At 35.8% G+C, this 15,882-nt stretch overlaps 1 protein-coding gene across 1 annotated transcript in view; it reads right to left on the bottom strand.

Annotated features, from left to right (window-relative positions):
* The window catches only part of hbs1l (HBS1-like translational GTPase), a 30,856-nt gene that overhangs the window by 3,332 nt on the left and 11,642 nt on the right, over window positions 1-15,882 (bottom strand). Inside the window, exons 5-13 of the mRNA XM_051095909.1 lie at window positions 9,725-9,833; window positions 7,072-7,298; window positions 6,557-6,722; window positions 6,354-6,471; window positions 4,069-4,215; window positions 3,850-3,924; window positions 2,066-2,183; window positions 819-887; window positions 518-622 (exon numbers count right to left, since the gene is read on the bottom strand). Coding sequence (XP_050951866.1) covers window positions 518-622; window positions 819-887; window positions 2,066-2,183; window positions 3,850-3,924; window positions 4,069-4,215; window positions 6,354-6,471; window positions 6,557-6,722; window positions 7,072-7,298; window positions 9,725-9,833 — 1,134 coding nt within the window. The remainder of the gene's footprint in view (window positions 1-517; window positions 623-818; window positions 888-2,065; window positions 2,184-3,849; window positions 3,925-4,068; window positions 4,216-6,353; window positions 6,472-6,556; window positions 6,723-7,071; window positions 7,299-9,724; window positions 9,834-15,882) is intronic.

Here is a 15,882-nt window from a genome sequence, read left to right as displayed (position 1 = left end):
ATTACTGCATTAATTGATTTGTTTATTACCAAGTATTGCTATATTGAGGTTTATAATTTTTTTAAGATCTATTTTTTTGGGGGTTTTTTTGCCTTTATTACAAAAGGACAGATCATAATTGACAGGAAGTGAAGTGGGAGAGAGAGGGGGGTGAGAGAGGGAAAGGTCCTTAAGTTGGGATTCGAACACGGGATGCCCCAAACATACAGGAACACGGATAAAATACATAATATATAATTCTTCATTGTTTTCAGTTGGTAAAATCAGTGCAGAAACATTCTTTATAACTAGATGTTTTCTGCATTTACTGCATTAAACCTATATACATCTATTCTGACTAGAGACAATACTGTGCATGCCTACTACATTCAGCATCCATTTCCTAATTGCAGAATTAAAACTATTCAAAGATCAGTAGTGAATTCCCTTTCATGACAACACCAGAAGAGGGTGCTGTTGCATATCCTCCTGAAGCAATGCATGTCTCTAAAAGTTGATAAAGCTGCTGTGTGTTTACCTTTCACAGTGCAGGTCTCATTAGGAGGCATGGCCAGCACTTTATCTCCTGTCTGAATGAAGCCAGCCTCGATCTTCCCCGTCACACAGAACCCAGAACCCTGATCTAAAAAACAGTGACATGGTTTAAGTGATCATAAAGTACAAAAAAAAAAATCTTAACTACCCATAATGAAAGAGCAAAAATATGTGTTGGTTTCATTTTCAGGTTTCATGTTTTAAACAACAAGGTAGTACATGCACAGAATCCACCTTGTGTTTTGTGCATTTAGATTTTGTGTACTTTTTTCTTCCATGCTGACCTTTAAAGACATCTGAGACGCAAAGCCTGAACGGCTTCTCCACTGACCTCTGGGGTGGTTTGAACGAATCTGCAGACAGATAGAGAGAAAGAGATGAGGAAAGATGCAGTAGTCTAAAGGTTTTCTGTTTGCCTCATCAAGTTTTGATGAGTCAGAGTAAAACTGCTGAGGATTCACACAACTAAGCCGGCAATCAGATCACAGAAGCTTCTGTGAAAATCTTCACAGCATAGGCTTCTACAATCTTACACATACATTTCCATACATGAACACAGATTCAAACATTTCAATGTGCCACATCAGCTTTTTGAGCCAAGTTTGTTTTTTAACGCAACTAAAAAAAAAATAAAATAAAAAAGCTTTGATAATTAATTTGCATAATTATTGAAGGGGGGAAAACACTAGGGCAGAAATAACTATTTCACATGTCTAAATTTGGTCAATTTAGACACGGCCACACCTTCTACAGATAATTTGATTATCAACTACTCAACCGTATTTTGCATGAAACGATTTGCCCACCCAAATACAGAACAAAATTATCAAAATGTCAAGGCTACCCTTCCAATTTCACCTGTTTGTTTTTAATAATAATAATAATAATAATAATAATAATAATGATTATATAACATATTGTATTTTTTGTTATTTTTTTATATTATTTTATTTTATATTATATTATATATTTACATATACATGTGACCCTGGACCACAAAATCAGTCTGAAGTAGCACAGGTATATTTGTAGAAATAGCCAACAATAAATTGTATGGGTCAATCAAAAATTATAGATTTATAGATTATATATTTTCTTTTAGGCCAAAAATCAGTAGGATATTAAGTAAAGATCATGTTCCATGAAGATATTTTGTAAATGTAATACCATAAATATAATCAAAACTTACTTTCTGATTAGTAATATGCACTGCTAAGAACTTCATTTGCATTTTAAAGGCGATTTTCTCAATTTTTTTTCTTTTTTGCACCCACAGATTCCACACTTTCAAATAGTTGCATCTCTCCCAAATATTATCCTATCCTAACAAACCACACATCAATGGAAAGCTTATTTATTCAATTTGAAAATTTAAAATTTAACTCAATTAAAAACAAAAATGACCCTTATGATTGGTTTTGTGGTCCAGGGTCACATATGTGCATGACATCTTTCTTTGAATGTTGTCCAAAACACATACACAATAAAAATGGACATGCACAAATGTGTGCACACAAACACAAACACACACCTATCTGTTCCAGTAGGCATGGTCCAGTGTACCAGGCTGTAAGGTCTGCAACTTTACTCCTGGTGGTCAGATTCTCTCCTGACAGGCCGCTGGTGGGGATGTAAAACACATCTGAATCCTGCAAAGACAAGCATGTTTGTACCACATGACACAGATCATTACCATAGTGGAATGTGCTGTTGAAGGATCAAATCAACAGGTTGAATGGAACCATAAAAATTGCTTTACATTCCCAAACCATTTACCACCTACATTTTTACAGGCCACAGAACAGAAGCACTGGATATATCCAATTACACCACGTTGTGGTACATCACAGGTATACAACACGCATCAACACAGTTAACTGCAAAAACATCAAACTGAGATCTATAAAATGTGTCAAACTATAATAATAGAAAATTGCCAAAAAACAAAACAGATATGCACAATAGTCTCCATTGTTAAGAATCTCTGATGTTGGCAAGAAATAGCACATTACAACTCATAATATTTTAGAAACTAGACATACTAGAAACAAGTTGAGCAAAGCTGAAACTAGTAAAAAGCTGAGGCCTGCAGTTGGTTTCTCTTCCGTAGCCCATATTTCATTATTACAAAGGTAGAATTTTCTTCTATTCTTGTCATATGAACAGCTTTGAAGGAGTAGCTTTTACAAAATTTCAAATTTTGTCAATTTTGACTCATCCTTATACTGCTCCAAAGCCATTCAAACAAAAATGTTTTGCATTTTGCAGAACATCCAAATTGCCCTTTAGTACTAAGACTTTGCAAGCATTATTTATTTATTTTGTGTTAATATTTAAAGATTTATAACTTAAATTTCAATCTACTTCTCATATAAAGCAATATTCGTAACACTTTACAATAAGGTTCATTAGTTAACATTAGAAGCCGCTCCCACGATAGTTGATTGACATGAGCGTCTTACCTCAGACCCGCCTAAATCAGCTGTAACAGTCCGAGCACCATTGTTACGATGCCGAAGCAGGGATGTAAGTTAGACAAGAATATCTCCGATTGAGCGACTGAGGTGTTGTGTTGCTGGATGTAATAATGAACATAGTGGTCGTCATTTACTCCCGACAACATTTAAAGAAACAATCCATCAGAATGAGATGATTTTTGCAGAGCTGATTTTGGCAAGGTAAAAAAGGTGGTGTTTTACATAACCACTGAGAATTTTTAACCAAAGTATATTATAGACTTTTCATTCAGACCCTAAAGAATCATATCAACTTGTTGAAAATGGGCATCCAATGACCCCTTTAACAAATATTAACAAATAGTGTAATTAATGTATTGTTCATTGTTCATTCAACTTTAATAAATGGCACCTTATTGTAAAGTGTTACTGCTATACCACATCACAAGCTCATAAAAATAGCACACTGGATGTTTTACAAAACGTGCTTGTGTGTTTTACAAAATGCAAATAACATTTTGTAGAAAGAGGGGTAAACAGTTTCTTTAATATGCATTTGTAGCAAGCAGCAATAGAAAACCAGGCAGAAAAATAAGTGACAATTATCAGCCTGTAAGCTGATATTGTGTTAGATTCAATCAGAAACATGTATGTGAAGCATATTTTTAAAATGCAGTTTCTGGATGTGTCATTGATCAGATAAAGTCTCACTTTATCCAGAAGCACTAACAGACAAACGTTTGCAGACACAAGTACACAAGAAAAATCATGCACTTAAACGAAAGCAACAAAAAATTTAGGGGAAAATTACAAGGGCAAAACATACATAAACATCCTCCAAGCACACAGCCTACATTACCTTAAAACCAGCCTGCTTCAGGAAGTGACCGAGCTTCGAGATGATTTCCTGGAACCTCTCCTGCTGCCAGTTCACCTGCAAACACACACATACAGACACTGAATGTGATGAGCAGGAATGGTGGGAGAGTCATTGAAGCTGAGTTCTCAGACATAAATAAAATCATGACTGACACTGCCGTGGTTACTGTACAATGTTGTGGTCATCATGGTTACCCACCTGGTCCATCTTGTTGACAGCAACGGCAAGCTGTGTGACTCCGAGGGATCGAACCAGCAGGCCGTGTTCGCGGGTCTGCCCCCCTGCCTCGAACCCGGCCTCAAACTCTCCACGGCTGGCATCTACGACTAACACAGCCACATCTGCCTGCGAAACACACAAACACCTACTCAGATCCTCAGAGTCCAGAATCCACCACAAAAGACACCTGTATATATATATTTGGGCTGTCGGTTTAACGTGTTAACCTAATTAATTAGTTATGAAAAATTAATGCAATTAAAACATTTTGACGCAGTTAACGCTCTGGCCCCGCCCCCAGACCTGTACGTCATCTTATATTTCATATAATTCACTTGACAAATATGATGCAGGCCAACAACTCTACAAATGCAGTTATGTCTTAAAATTCTAGATATTAGTGCAAAAAAATGTCCCTATATGTGTTTTGTCTCATATTTATATATATTACATGTTACAGGATATCACACCGGCAGCAAGAGCAATATCCGAGCAACACAGTGATGTTTAGTTTCTGAATGAATCCGCGTTTTGAACGAACCGTGTGAACCACAAAATGATTCAGAGAGCCATTTACTTTATTCCATTTACTTCACACCCTCATGTTGTTTCAAAACCTTTCTTTTGTGGAAAATAAAAGGTATTTTGAAGACTGTTGGTAACAAAGCTGTTTTGGTCACCAATGACTTACATTGTATGAACAAAAAATACAGAGATTTTTCTCAAATTATCTTCTTTTCCAGTTTATGTGTAATAAATTCTATTTAGAATCAAATAAAATAAATGTATTAAACCAATTATTTCTTGCTGAAGCTACTTTTTGTAATGTCTGTTTGATGCTTTACACAACAATGACTTTAAATGATCTTTTGGGAGTAATTTCTCAGCCAAATTCTGGTCCAGGGTCACATATATAAAAATAGATATATAAATACACATATATATATATATATATATATATATATATATATATATATATATATATATATATATATATATATATATATATATATAAATAAATAAAATAGATTATTATATTATTACTCATATATAAAAAATTATTATATAAAAACTATTATATAAACTTATATATAAATTATATATAAACGTGTATATAAATAATATATAAATTGTATAAACTATTATATAAAAATTCATATATAAATTAATAATGTTTTTATACATTTATTTATATATTCAAAGATGTTACAGATTCTCAAATCAGTATTGCTTTGTCATGTCAATTTCAACTTCCGACATCATTCAGTCATAGTCTAGACCCAATACACACCCACCCTCAATATACACATACACCCACTTGCCCCCAAAAACCCTTTCTCAGCAGACTGACTAGAGGAAATGAGTAAATCCGGCCTGCACAATGTGACTAATTTCATTCAATGCATTTGTAGGTATCAGCTAAATCCAAACACACACACTCATTCACAGAGTACTAGTGGTGGTGGCACCCAAATCCACAAAAAACAAGTTTCATTGAGACTTTACTGTGCACAAGAAATGCAGAGACATCAGTTGTCCTCTCATCAACTCATGAGCACGCAAAAAGCGAGCAGACAAAGGAAGAACAGGCCCTTATTAAAAGACTAGCTCAACCAGAAATGAAAAATCAGGTCATTTACTCACTTTAATGTCAATCTAAATCTTATGTGGAGAAATTCTGAATAAAGTGCCCTGTTTTCCATGAAATTCTAATAAATGCGGACTCAAGGTTTCACATTTCAAAAAACACACTGTGAAGGCATGATAAACGTGGTTCATATGACTTGTGCACTAATTTCCAGGTCCTCTCAAGTCAAACAGACTTAAGACAACACATAATAACTTTGTGTGAGAAACAGACCAAAATTACATCATTCAATGGTAATTTTCCCCTGTAGTGAGCTGTTAACCACTGCGGCCAAATCACTGAGTCAGTAAGCTGAAGCTGAATCAGTCTGATTTGTCAATGATTCATTCAGATCATTTTTTACCCATATCAACTGCTTCATTAAAGATCCAACTTAACATAATGATTCATTCATAAACCAATGAGTTACAGTAGGGCAGAAGCCAAGATTTTCAGTGAATCACTTTTTTAGTCTGTCCAATTCACACAAAGTTATTAAATGGCTTTTTAATATTGGGAATATAACGCACAAGTTTTATGTACAACTTCTATGAGGCTTCTGCATCTTTTTTGAAGAATGAAAGTTGCTGCTCAAAACAAATGCTTGAAAAAACATGTTCATTCTAAGTCGAAGTACCTGTGCAGCTCCTGTGATCATGTTCGGAATGAAGTCTTTGTGTCCTGGTGCGTCCATCAGAGTAATAACTTTCGAGTCAGTCTCAAACTTGGTCATGCCCACATCCATGGTCACTCCTCTATGAAAAAGAAACAAATAAATCTTCGTTTGGGTGAGTTCTACCAAACAGAAATGACACCTGATTGTGTTTTTAATAAACTTACCTGTCTCTCTCCTCTCCTGTCTCGTCCAGTACCCACGCATAGGCGAATGAGGCCTTGCCAGCTTTCTTGGCCTCCTGCTCATATTTATGCATGGTTCTCTTATTAACATTCCCCAGCAGATATAGGAGATGACCCATGAGAGTGCTCTTACCAGCATCTACATGACCTACAAATACAAAAACAGTTCAAGTTTCACATTCATTGCATATATACTGGTTCTGTTATCCAACATATAGACATTAGGCATCTGAATACTTTAGGGCAGTGGTTCTAAACACCAGGCCCTGGAACCCCCTGCTCTGCACATTTTGTAATGAGCTGATGATCTGAATCAGGTGTGTTAAATGAGGGAGACATACAAAATGTGCAGAGCAGTGGGGCCTGAGGACTGGAGTTGAGAACCACTGGTCTAGGGGACAACTTTTTGGACTTGTAATCAAAAGAATAAAGCAAATTCATATGCTTCACCAAGATATAATGTGGTGGGATGGATAGTGAAAGAGAGAATATCATGCCTATGACCACCAGGTTGAGTAATGGTTTTCCTCCTTGTCTCTTCTCTAGTTCAGCACGGATGTTCAGCTGCTGTTTGCTCTTTCCAGCTGGTCGATTCGGGGTTGGGACAGTTGAGTCTTCATTCACGGTCGACGATTTGGATGGAGTTTCTGTGGTTGGTGGAGCGGTGACCTCTGGACTCGGCCCTCTGCGAACTGATGGGGTGACAACGCCGTTTTCTTCCGCACTATAAAGGACACACACAAAACATAAATAAATTAATCAAACAGCACCTTAAAGCGGCTTCTGCATCAGCAACACTACATGCATGCATCGTGGTATTGTCATTGAAGAATGACACTTAAGAGAAGAAAATCTAAAGTTCTTATTTTTTGTCATCTTTGTGCACAAAAAGTATTCTCATAGCTTCATAACATTACGGTTGAACTACTGATGTCACATGGACTATTTTAATGATGTCCTTACTACCTTTCTGGCCCTTGAACATGGTAGTTGCTGTCTATACAGGGTCAGAAAGCTCTTGGATTTCATCAAAAATATCTTAATTTGTGTTCTAAAGATGAGCAAAGGTCTTACGGGTTTGGAAAGACAAGAAGGTGAGTAATTAATGACAGAATTTTAATTTTAAAGTGAATTTGTTCAATGGGACGAGATGGGGATACTGCAATAATTCTATCTATTCATGAACTTATTGTACTTATATGTGGCCACTTAAGTGCAATAATTTGTTATAGACGCTGCCAATTACTATGTATTTATTAATTATTTATATTAGTTATTTTTTTGTGTTATATTCTTAATGCATGTTGGAGTATTTTCTTCATTAGGTTTTAAATTATATTTCTAATACTGATTTTGTACAGTAGTGTGTGTTTTAGATTTAGTGTAGTTTGTCTTTATGAGCCAGTGAAATTAAATTTCATTCATAATTTTGTACATCCTACATGTACAGCTGAATGACAATAAAGTTACCTACCTACCTAACCCTTTAAAGTCAACTAAACCCCACATTTAGCTAATCTGACATTAACAAAAACAAGACTGTGATAAACATACAAAACATTATGCCTAATTTTTAAAACACATTTTTGCATTTTTGGGGGTTAGTAACTTAATTTAGCTCACCATGGCTGCAATTAATTAATAAAAACATAGTAATATTGTTAAACATTATTACAATTTTGAAATAACTATTTTCTATTCCAAAACATTTGAAAGTGTAGCCATTATTTTAGAATATATACTTCAGAAATCATTCTTTTATGCTGATTCGGTGCTCATAAAATCATTTTTTACTATTATTTTATCATGAATATTTTTGTGGACACCTTGATACATTTTTAGGATTCTTTGATGAATAGAACATATAAAAAAAAAAAAAAAACGCATTATGTAACATTATAAATGTCTTTACTGTCACTTTTGATTCATTTAATGCATCAAAAGTATTAATTTTCTTTCAAACCAAATTTTACTGACCCCAAACCTGAATGTTAATGTATATATTTTCAACTTTTTAAACATTAAAGTCCAACATATTGTTAGTAAAAACCTACAAAGTTCTTCTGAAATGGAAAGACTGTGTTGAAACTTTAGCACGAGTCCTCCAACAGCCACTGAAACAAACTGTTCTGAACAAACTTAACCTTTTTTAATAAAAGTACACTGGCTGTTCCACCTGCAGACACCCCTACACCCTTCTTACTGAGCTCAACGGGTGTGGTCTGTGGCTGAAGGAGTGGTAGTGATAGGCTGTGGGTTTGTGTTTATGAGTGTGCGAGATTAATCTACAGACACCAGCCATCTCTCTGTGGTTTTCTGCTATCCCAGAATGCAATGCAGGTAGATAAACTTGGCCTGGTTTGGAGAATTAACCCTGTACCATCTGGTATTCTTTGAATAGCAGATGACCAAGAAGAATGTCATTTTCCCCGTAAATTAAAAAAAATGTCAGAGTTCCACGACACCAAGACACAAAATTCTAACATTTTCATTCAAATCGACCTACACTTTCTATTTCTGTGGTGTCATGCTGAAACATAAAAAAACTGAAATTTCATAAATAAACACTAAATAATATGAAAATTAGAGATTTTGCTGAAATAAAATAAGTTTTAGCTTAAGTATTAAAATAGAATTAATAGAAATACCAAAAGAGAAACTTAGACAAAATATAAAACCATATAAAAACACTAAAACTAAAATTAAATCTGACAATATAAAAATAAAAGCTAATTCAAAATATTAATCAATATTATAACAGTATATAAACAAAACTGAAACAACACTGCCGTGCCAATCATAAAATCTAATTCCAAGCCTGTACATTGTAACTGTACATTGAGCTACATCCACATAACTTCACAGACTATGAAATACCTTGAGTGGTTTTAAGTATTTCGCTTTTGTTCACTGTAGACTGACAAATCACTGACACGTGACATATCTTGCCTGATTAGGACACTGCGATACAGTGCGCTTGTTACAGGGACAGTCCCCGTGGAGTAAACTGTGGTTAAATGCTTCGTTCAAGAGTGAATGATGGTGAAAGATCACATAGTTCAGAGCACCCCTTATAAGGTTTGAACCTACTATGTTTGGGTTATAAGGGCAGATATTTAAACCACTTCCATGTTACCTCAATTGGCTTACCTTCGCACATCAAAGCCCATGGTCTGCTTCTTGCCTGACACAGTCATGCGGGCAACCTTCGGGACAACCTCTGCTTCAACACGACTCTCTGGAGCTTCCCGTGCTTTAGCTAGAATATAGAAAAGAGCATGCATACACTAAATTTAGATTTTTAAATAACATTTATATTTGATATTTAGCTTTTTTTTTAAAAAAAGGTTAAAGAAATAGTTCACCCAAATAGAAGTGTACTCACTGTCAAGCCATCCAAGATATAGATTAGTTTGTTATAATCCACAAGTAATTCACACAACTCCAGTCCATGAATTAGCAAGTTGTGAGGCAAAAAAAGCTGTGTTTTTAATAAACAAATTCAAAACGTTTTAATTTAAATAGTTTCTTCCCAGCAAAAGTAAAGTCCTCTCTAATAACACTTTCTCCTGTTAAAAATAAATAAATTAGGGATGTCAAACGATTAATCATGATTAATTGCATACGAAATAAAAGTTTGAGCTTGCCTAATATTTGTGTGTGTAATTATTATGTATATATAAATACACACAAATTAATGTATATTTTTAAGATAAACATATAAATGTACAAAATATTTTTATTTATATAAAATATAAATTATATAAAATGAATAATAAATACATATACTTGTAAATATTTCTTAAATATATACATAATTACTACACACAGTACACACACATATATTAGGCCAACTCAAACTTTTATTTTGTATGTTGTATATGCAAATAAATAAATAAATGTCTTTTCTGAATCAGGAGAGAAATTTGCACAGATAATAGACTGTGAGAAAACAACAGGAGATGGACTTTTCACTTTTTCAAAGTGTTCTTATGGATTATATTTTGGCCAAAAGTAACAGTTTAAAGATAAAATGCCTGAATAATAGATTTGTTTCATACAACTACACAGCTTTACACTTCACAATATGTTAATTGAGAAATAGGAGTCATGTCAATTGATGTTTTTAATCAGCTGTTTGGCCTCTCATTCTGACGGCACCCATTCACTACGGAGGATCCACTAAGGAGCAAATAATGGAATGGAATGCAATTTTCTCCAAATCTGTTTTGAAGAAGAAATAAACTCATCTACATCTCGGATGGCCCAAGGGTGAGAACATTTTCAACCGACTTTCATATTTGGGTAAGCTATTCTACTTTTTTTCTTCAGAAACTTTTTTTTAGCACAAAGCAAAACTTTTTGCACAATACTACTTTCATTAAATGTATGACAGTGTACATTTTATGAAGTTTCCTGTTTGGTACAGTATAAAGGGTTACTCATTTTCAGATGAGCAGATGTGTGTGTCTGTGCACTCGACATGCGCTGAGCCCTGTTTTCTCACTATCTTACTGAAATTCATGAGTCAACTCCTCCACGCCGCACCAAAACAGGCTCTCAGAGCCAGAGAGGGGGAAGGGATGAACAAAAACGAGGATGAGAGAGTTATTTTTTTCTGTCCCTGTAAGGTAAATGGCTGCAGCGAGTGCTCTGTGTCTCGTCATAGCAGTAGAGCCGTTTCAGTAGCAACGGCCACAGCCAGTCATCTCGCACTGAGCAGTGAACGCTCTGGCCAGGAAAGGGTTAACTCCGGCACGTCACATGTACTCCCACACTGACTGTGCACTTCCAGCACACAAAGGGTTAATGTGCTGAAGTAATGCAACCTCTAACCCCCGAGAACAAAAAATGAAGATGAGAAGACGAGTAGGTTAGGGAGATGTTATATATTTATAATATAAAACAATATATAAATTCAAGGGAAAAACACAAGAGGGAAAAAACACTTGAACTTCGGGAGAATTTGTAAGGTGTCTGACTCACCTTGGGGAAAAAAACATTGATCTTAATCATTTTTAAGGTATCGTAACGTGAGAAAGTACATGTATTTGCACCGTCATATAAACTATAAAAATGAACACCATACAAGTCCCCAGATGCATCTGAGTTGAAATGGCCACACCGCAAGGACTCTTTATGCACAAAACACACATATACACACACACCTGTTACAGGGACAGGAAGTGCTGGGGAATGTAGATATCAATTCACCTGCTCTCTCGCGCACACACACTCGGCCACACCCACAAAATATCTCTCATCTGAACACACACATTCACACACTCAGCAACACTTTACACACAAACCACACCCACACAACATATCTCTACACACACAGTCGCCAGAACGCTCTGCGCTGCCAAATTCAACTCGAAGAGCAAAAAAAAAAAAAAAACAAAAAAAAAAAACCTTAAAATGCAAAAAAGGCTACCATTTTTGCCATTTCCACTCTGATGGTCAACCAAAAAAATAAATAAATATTTTTTTGCATCCAAAAAAAAAACAAAACAGCGAAAGTACTAACAATAATTCACCCCTAATGAATTTTTTTTTTTTTAAATACTATTTTCTCCATATATGTTATTTATACATTTACATATACTTTTACCTTAGTGAGTATTTATATTGTCCATTTCAGTACTATTCAGGGTTGCCAGGTTTTCGCAACAAAACCCGCTCAATTTTTACTCAAAACTAGCCCAATCAGGTTTTGGAGGGGGTCCAGTCGTAAAATTTGCATTCCAGGGGGTAAAATACCGTTAAAGTAGCCCAATTCTTGGCAACACTGGCACTATTAAATATGCTTTGGAAATATTGTATACGTTAGCTATCAATAAAGCATTGTTGACTCTGGCTCTGTCGGATGTTGTTCAAAAGAGCATTACTCATCTGTGACGACAATAAAAAAGGGAAGAAAATACTGTACAGGTAGCACCAAAAAAAAAAGAGAGACACACACCCTTCAGGATATGTAAATGTGCTCTTCCTAGAAAACGGATCCAGGACTATTCAAACACCAGTGAGACATGATCCTACCTGATAATCTGTCGTCTCTTTTTAGTCACTGACAGTGACTGCACACATCTCTCATGCTGTTCTTCATCTTTCTAGACCTGTGAACTACCTGTTAGCGTCACACCTCCATTTGCAAGACGTTATGAACCAAATATGGGGGTAGAATCACAGTAACAAAAGCAAGGAAAAATACAAGCTGTATTTAATCATAATACGCGGTCTAACTAAAGAGATCTGGAAAGTCAAATATGTGTGTTTTTGTTCCAGTAGGGGGAGCTAGTGTTACAAGTCCTGGAAAGAAACAGGACAATAAAACAGTGCAAAAACCCAAGAAGGAACGGTCTTCTTTCCAAAACACTTACAACCTACATTATCTTCTCTCCAGCTTATCTTTCATCCCCTTCTTTTCCATATCAGTTATGTTTATTGGGTTGAGAGTAGCACTGCTGTCCCATAACTATGGGGAAATCCCCGTACACTCACCTCACTACTGCCATTCAGATATCCTCGATTCACAATGACATCTCACACACCATTACAGATTTTCTCACATACAGCCTTGCCCATATGGTACACACCTGCTGAAAACAATACACGAACATGACAGAGGCACTCAGATGCAGCACACACAGGTCTTACTTAATCTTTTTCATAAACAGGGAAGGGCAAAGGTTGACAAAAGCCTATGAATAGGACATTCTTCAACACCTCCATCTTTAAAACAGTACTTGAAACTAGCCTGTAAGAAAACCTTTGCAACAATGTAGCAACATTTTTGTCCTTAACTTTTAGAACAATTGCATAGCAATCAATAAGATTCAGAACACCTGTAGCAGCAAACTAGTCATATCGTTTTTTTGTTTTTAAAAAAAATGTGAGTGGCCTCGTAAAACACTACAATGATGCTAGGGTAAAGCTAGGCATTGTGAGCAAATTTTAGCACATTGCTATGTGATGGCTAGGGTATTCTGAACAGTAATAAAAACTAGATTAGGGCTGTCAAACGATTATTCACGATTAACTCAAACGTTTATTTTGTATGCGATTAATCATTTGACAGCCCTACTATAGACACAAAAACGGTTCACATCTATTATGAATGTGAGAAACTATAATGAGTAATATGGCATAATATGTCCCGCCTTCTAAATCTAAGAGCCAATCACTGATTGGTAAAGTCATTGCGTCACTTCTGCTTGTTTAGTGTGACGTCACGCATCAGCACTCCAGGTCCAAACGCTCTATCAGATGCTACAAGAAAGCAACAAACGGTGCTAATATACACTCACAATGTGATATAATACTACCAAAAAATTATAATCCCAACCTTTATCTCCATATCGAAATCCCCGATGGCCAGACAATGATTCATCTTTTATCCCCCCACCCCCCCGAGTAACCTATGAGCGGAGCCATGAAGTATTCTAACTTCTGTTTCCATAAAAATCCATGTTAAAACGACTGTTTTCGACTTCCATGTTCAGAAAAAGGTGGATAAATCGCTAAAATGTTTGTGTCTTGGCCGCTGTGAGCACAAAGACTATAGTGTACACCATAGGGTTTTTAAATGTTTATCTTAAATGTGTAATATGCATAAACAGTGCTCATAAACAGCTGTTGAGTAGTATTTTCAAGTGAAACGAGTAGAGGCTTGGGCCCAGAAACAGCATCTTACGTCACAACTTAACAAGCGGACAGAAGTCAGAGACTCGTGCTTATGACTACATATGCACATTGGCTGGTCTAGACTGAAAAATATGATTTTTAAAACAGTGTTTGAGTATAAGGAACAACATTTATGAGGCAGTTCATTTTAGATTTTGAAATATATAATTTAATTGCAAGATCAACAATCAGTTTTTGAGATTTCAGGATTCCCCCATTATTGCGATAGGACTTGGTGTTGGATGTCTGAAATAGCTGCCCGGGGGTGTTGCAAATATGGCCGCAGAGTGAACAGACTTTACTTGAAAGAGCCAGTAGGTGCATTTCTATTACTGATTTCGCGATATTTTATAAATGTTGATAAAAAACAAAAAAACAACTGCAAAATGACGGCATTTCCATTAAAAAAAATATTTTATGATTAAATTTTTTCTGTCATAAGTTATGACGACCGATGCTGGTGGGTTTATGTATATTGCAGCCATTGCACTAGCCATCAGTGATGGGAATCATGGCATTATAAATAAACAGCATTTTTTTCTTCAGTAACGAGTAATCAAACGAATTACTGTTTCCCCCGTTAGCATTACTGACAATAAAAAGTGGCGTTACTATAATATTATAGTAATTTTATTTTTCAGTTCATCTGAATGAACGCGCAGCGTACCTGTAGTTGATGAACTGTAATTCGTGAAGGCACACGAGTAGGCGCCGCTCTGTCTCACACACATGCAAAGAAAGATACAGAGCGAGACAGTTTTACATACCATGCAGAATTGACACACTACACGTAAACAATACTCTTTGCTGTATTTTCCTGTCAAAATAACAAGAGTTCCTTTGGAATTCTTCACATTTTTTTTTTTTTTTGAATTCTTCAGCTTTTAATGGGGTCATCGAATGCTAAGTTCACTTTTGCATGTTGTTTGAACATTAATGTGTGTTGGCAGTGTATGTACAAATCTACCCTATAAATGATAAAAATCCATGCAGAGGTTTTTAATTAATCTGTAAAAATTATATTCCCTTTTTCAAACCGAGCCATTCTCAGATGCCTGCGTCACACCGACAGAGGCCGCTCCCACGATAGTTGATTGACATGAGCGTTTTACCTCAGATCAGCTATAACAGTCTGCCCTCTTTGTTTCATTGCCGGAGCAGGGATGTAAGTTAGACAAGAATATCTCCGATTGAGCGATTAAGGTGTTGTGTTGCTGGATCTAATAATGAATGTAGTGGTTGTCATTTACTCCCAACATCTGAGCCACTGAAGATGCAGTAGATTGTGTGTTTGTGAAGGGAATGCACCTCCCGATCTACATATATCCGTCTATGTTCGCACTAAGCATTCATGATCCAGCTTCACTTACAGCAGAAGTGAGCACAAGGTTTTTATTTTTAATGAATCTTTGCGATTGCCTTTCCTAATAATGTGCTAGTTAGTAAGTTTAGCGGCTAAACGCGGCTAAAGTAAACAGGTGCGTCTCTCCACAGAGAGAAGAGAGGGGCGGGGCGAGCAGAGCTCATTTGCATTTAAAGCAGCCTCGACCAGAATGAGATGATTTTTGCAGAGCTCATTTTGACAAGGTAAAAAGGGTGTTGTTTTACACAACTATTGAGAATTT

Source organism: Labeo rohita, chromosome 23 (genome assembly GCF_022985175.1).
Source record: "Labeo rohita strain BAU-BD-2019 chromosome 23, IGBB_LRoh.1.0, whole genome shotgun sequence".
Classification (NCBI taxonomy): Eukaryota; Metazoa; Chordata; class Actinopteri; order Cypriniformes; family Cyprinidae; genus Labeo; species Labeo rohita.
Note: the sequence above shows the minus strand (reverse complement) of the source record. Positions and strands in the feature narration are given on the sequence as shown.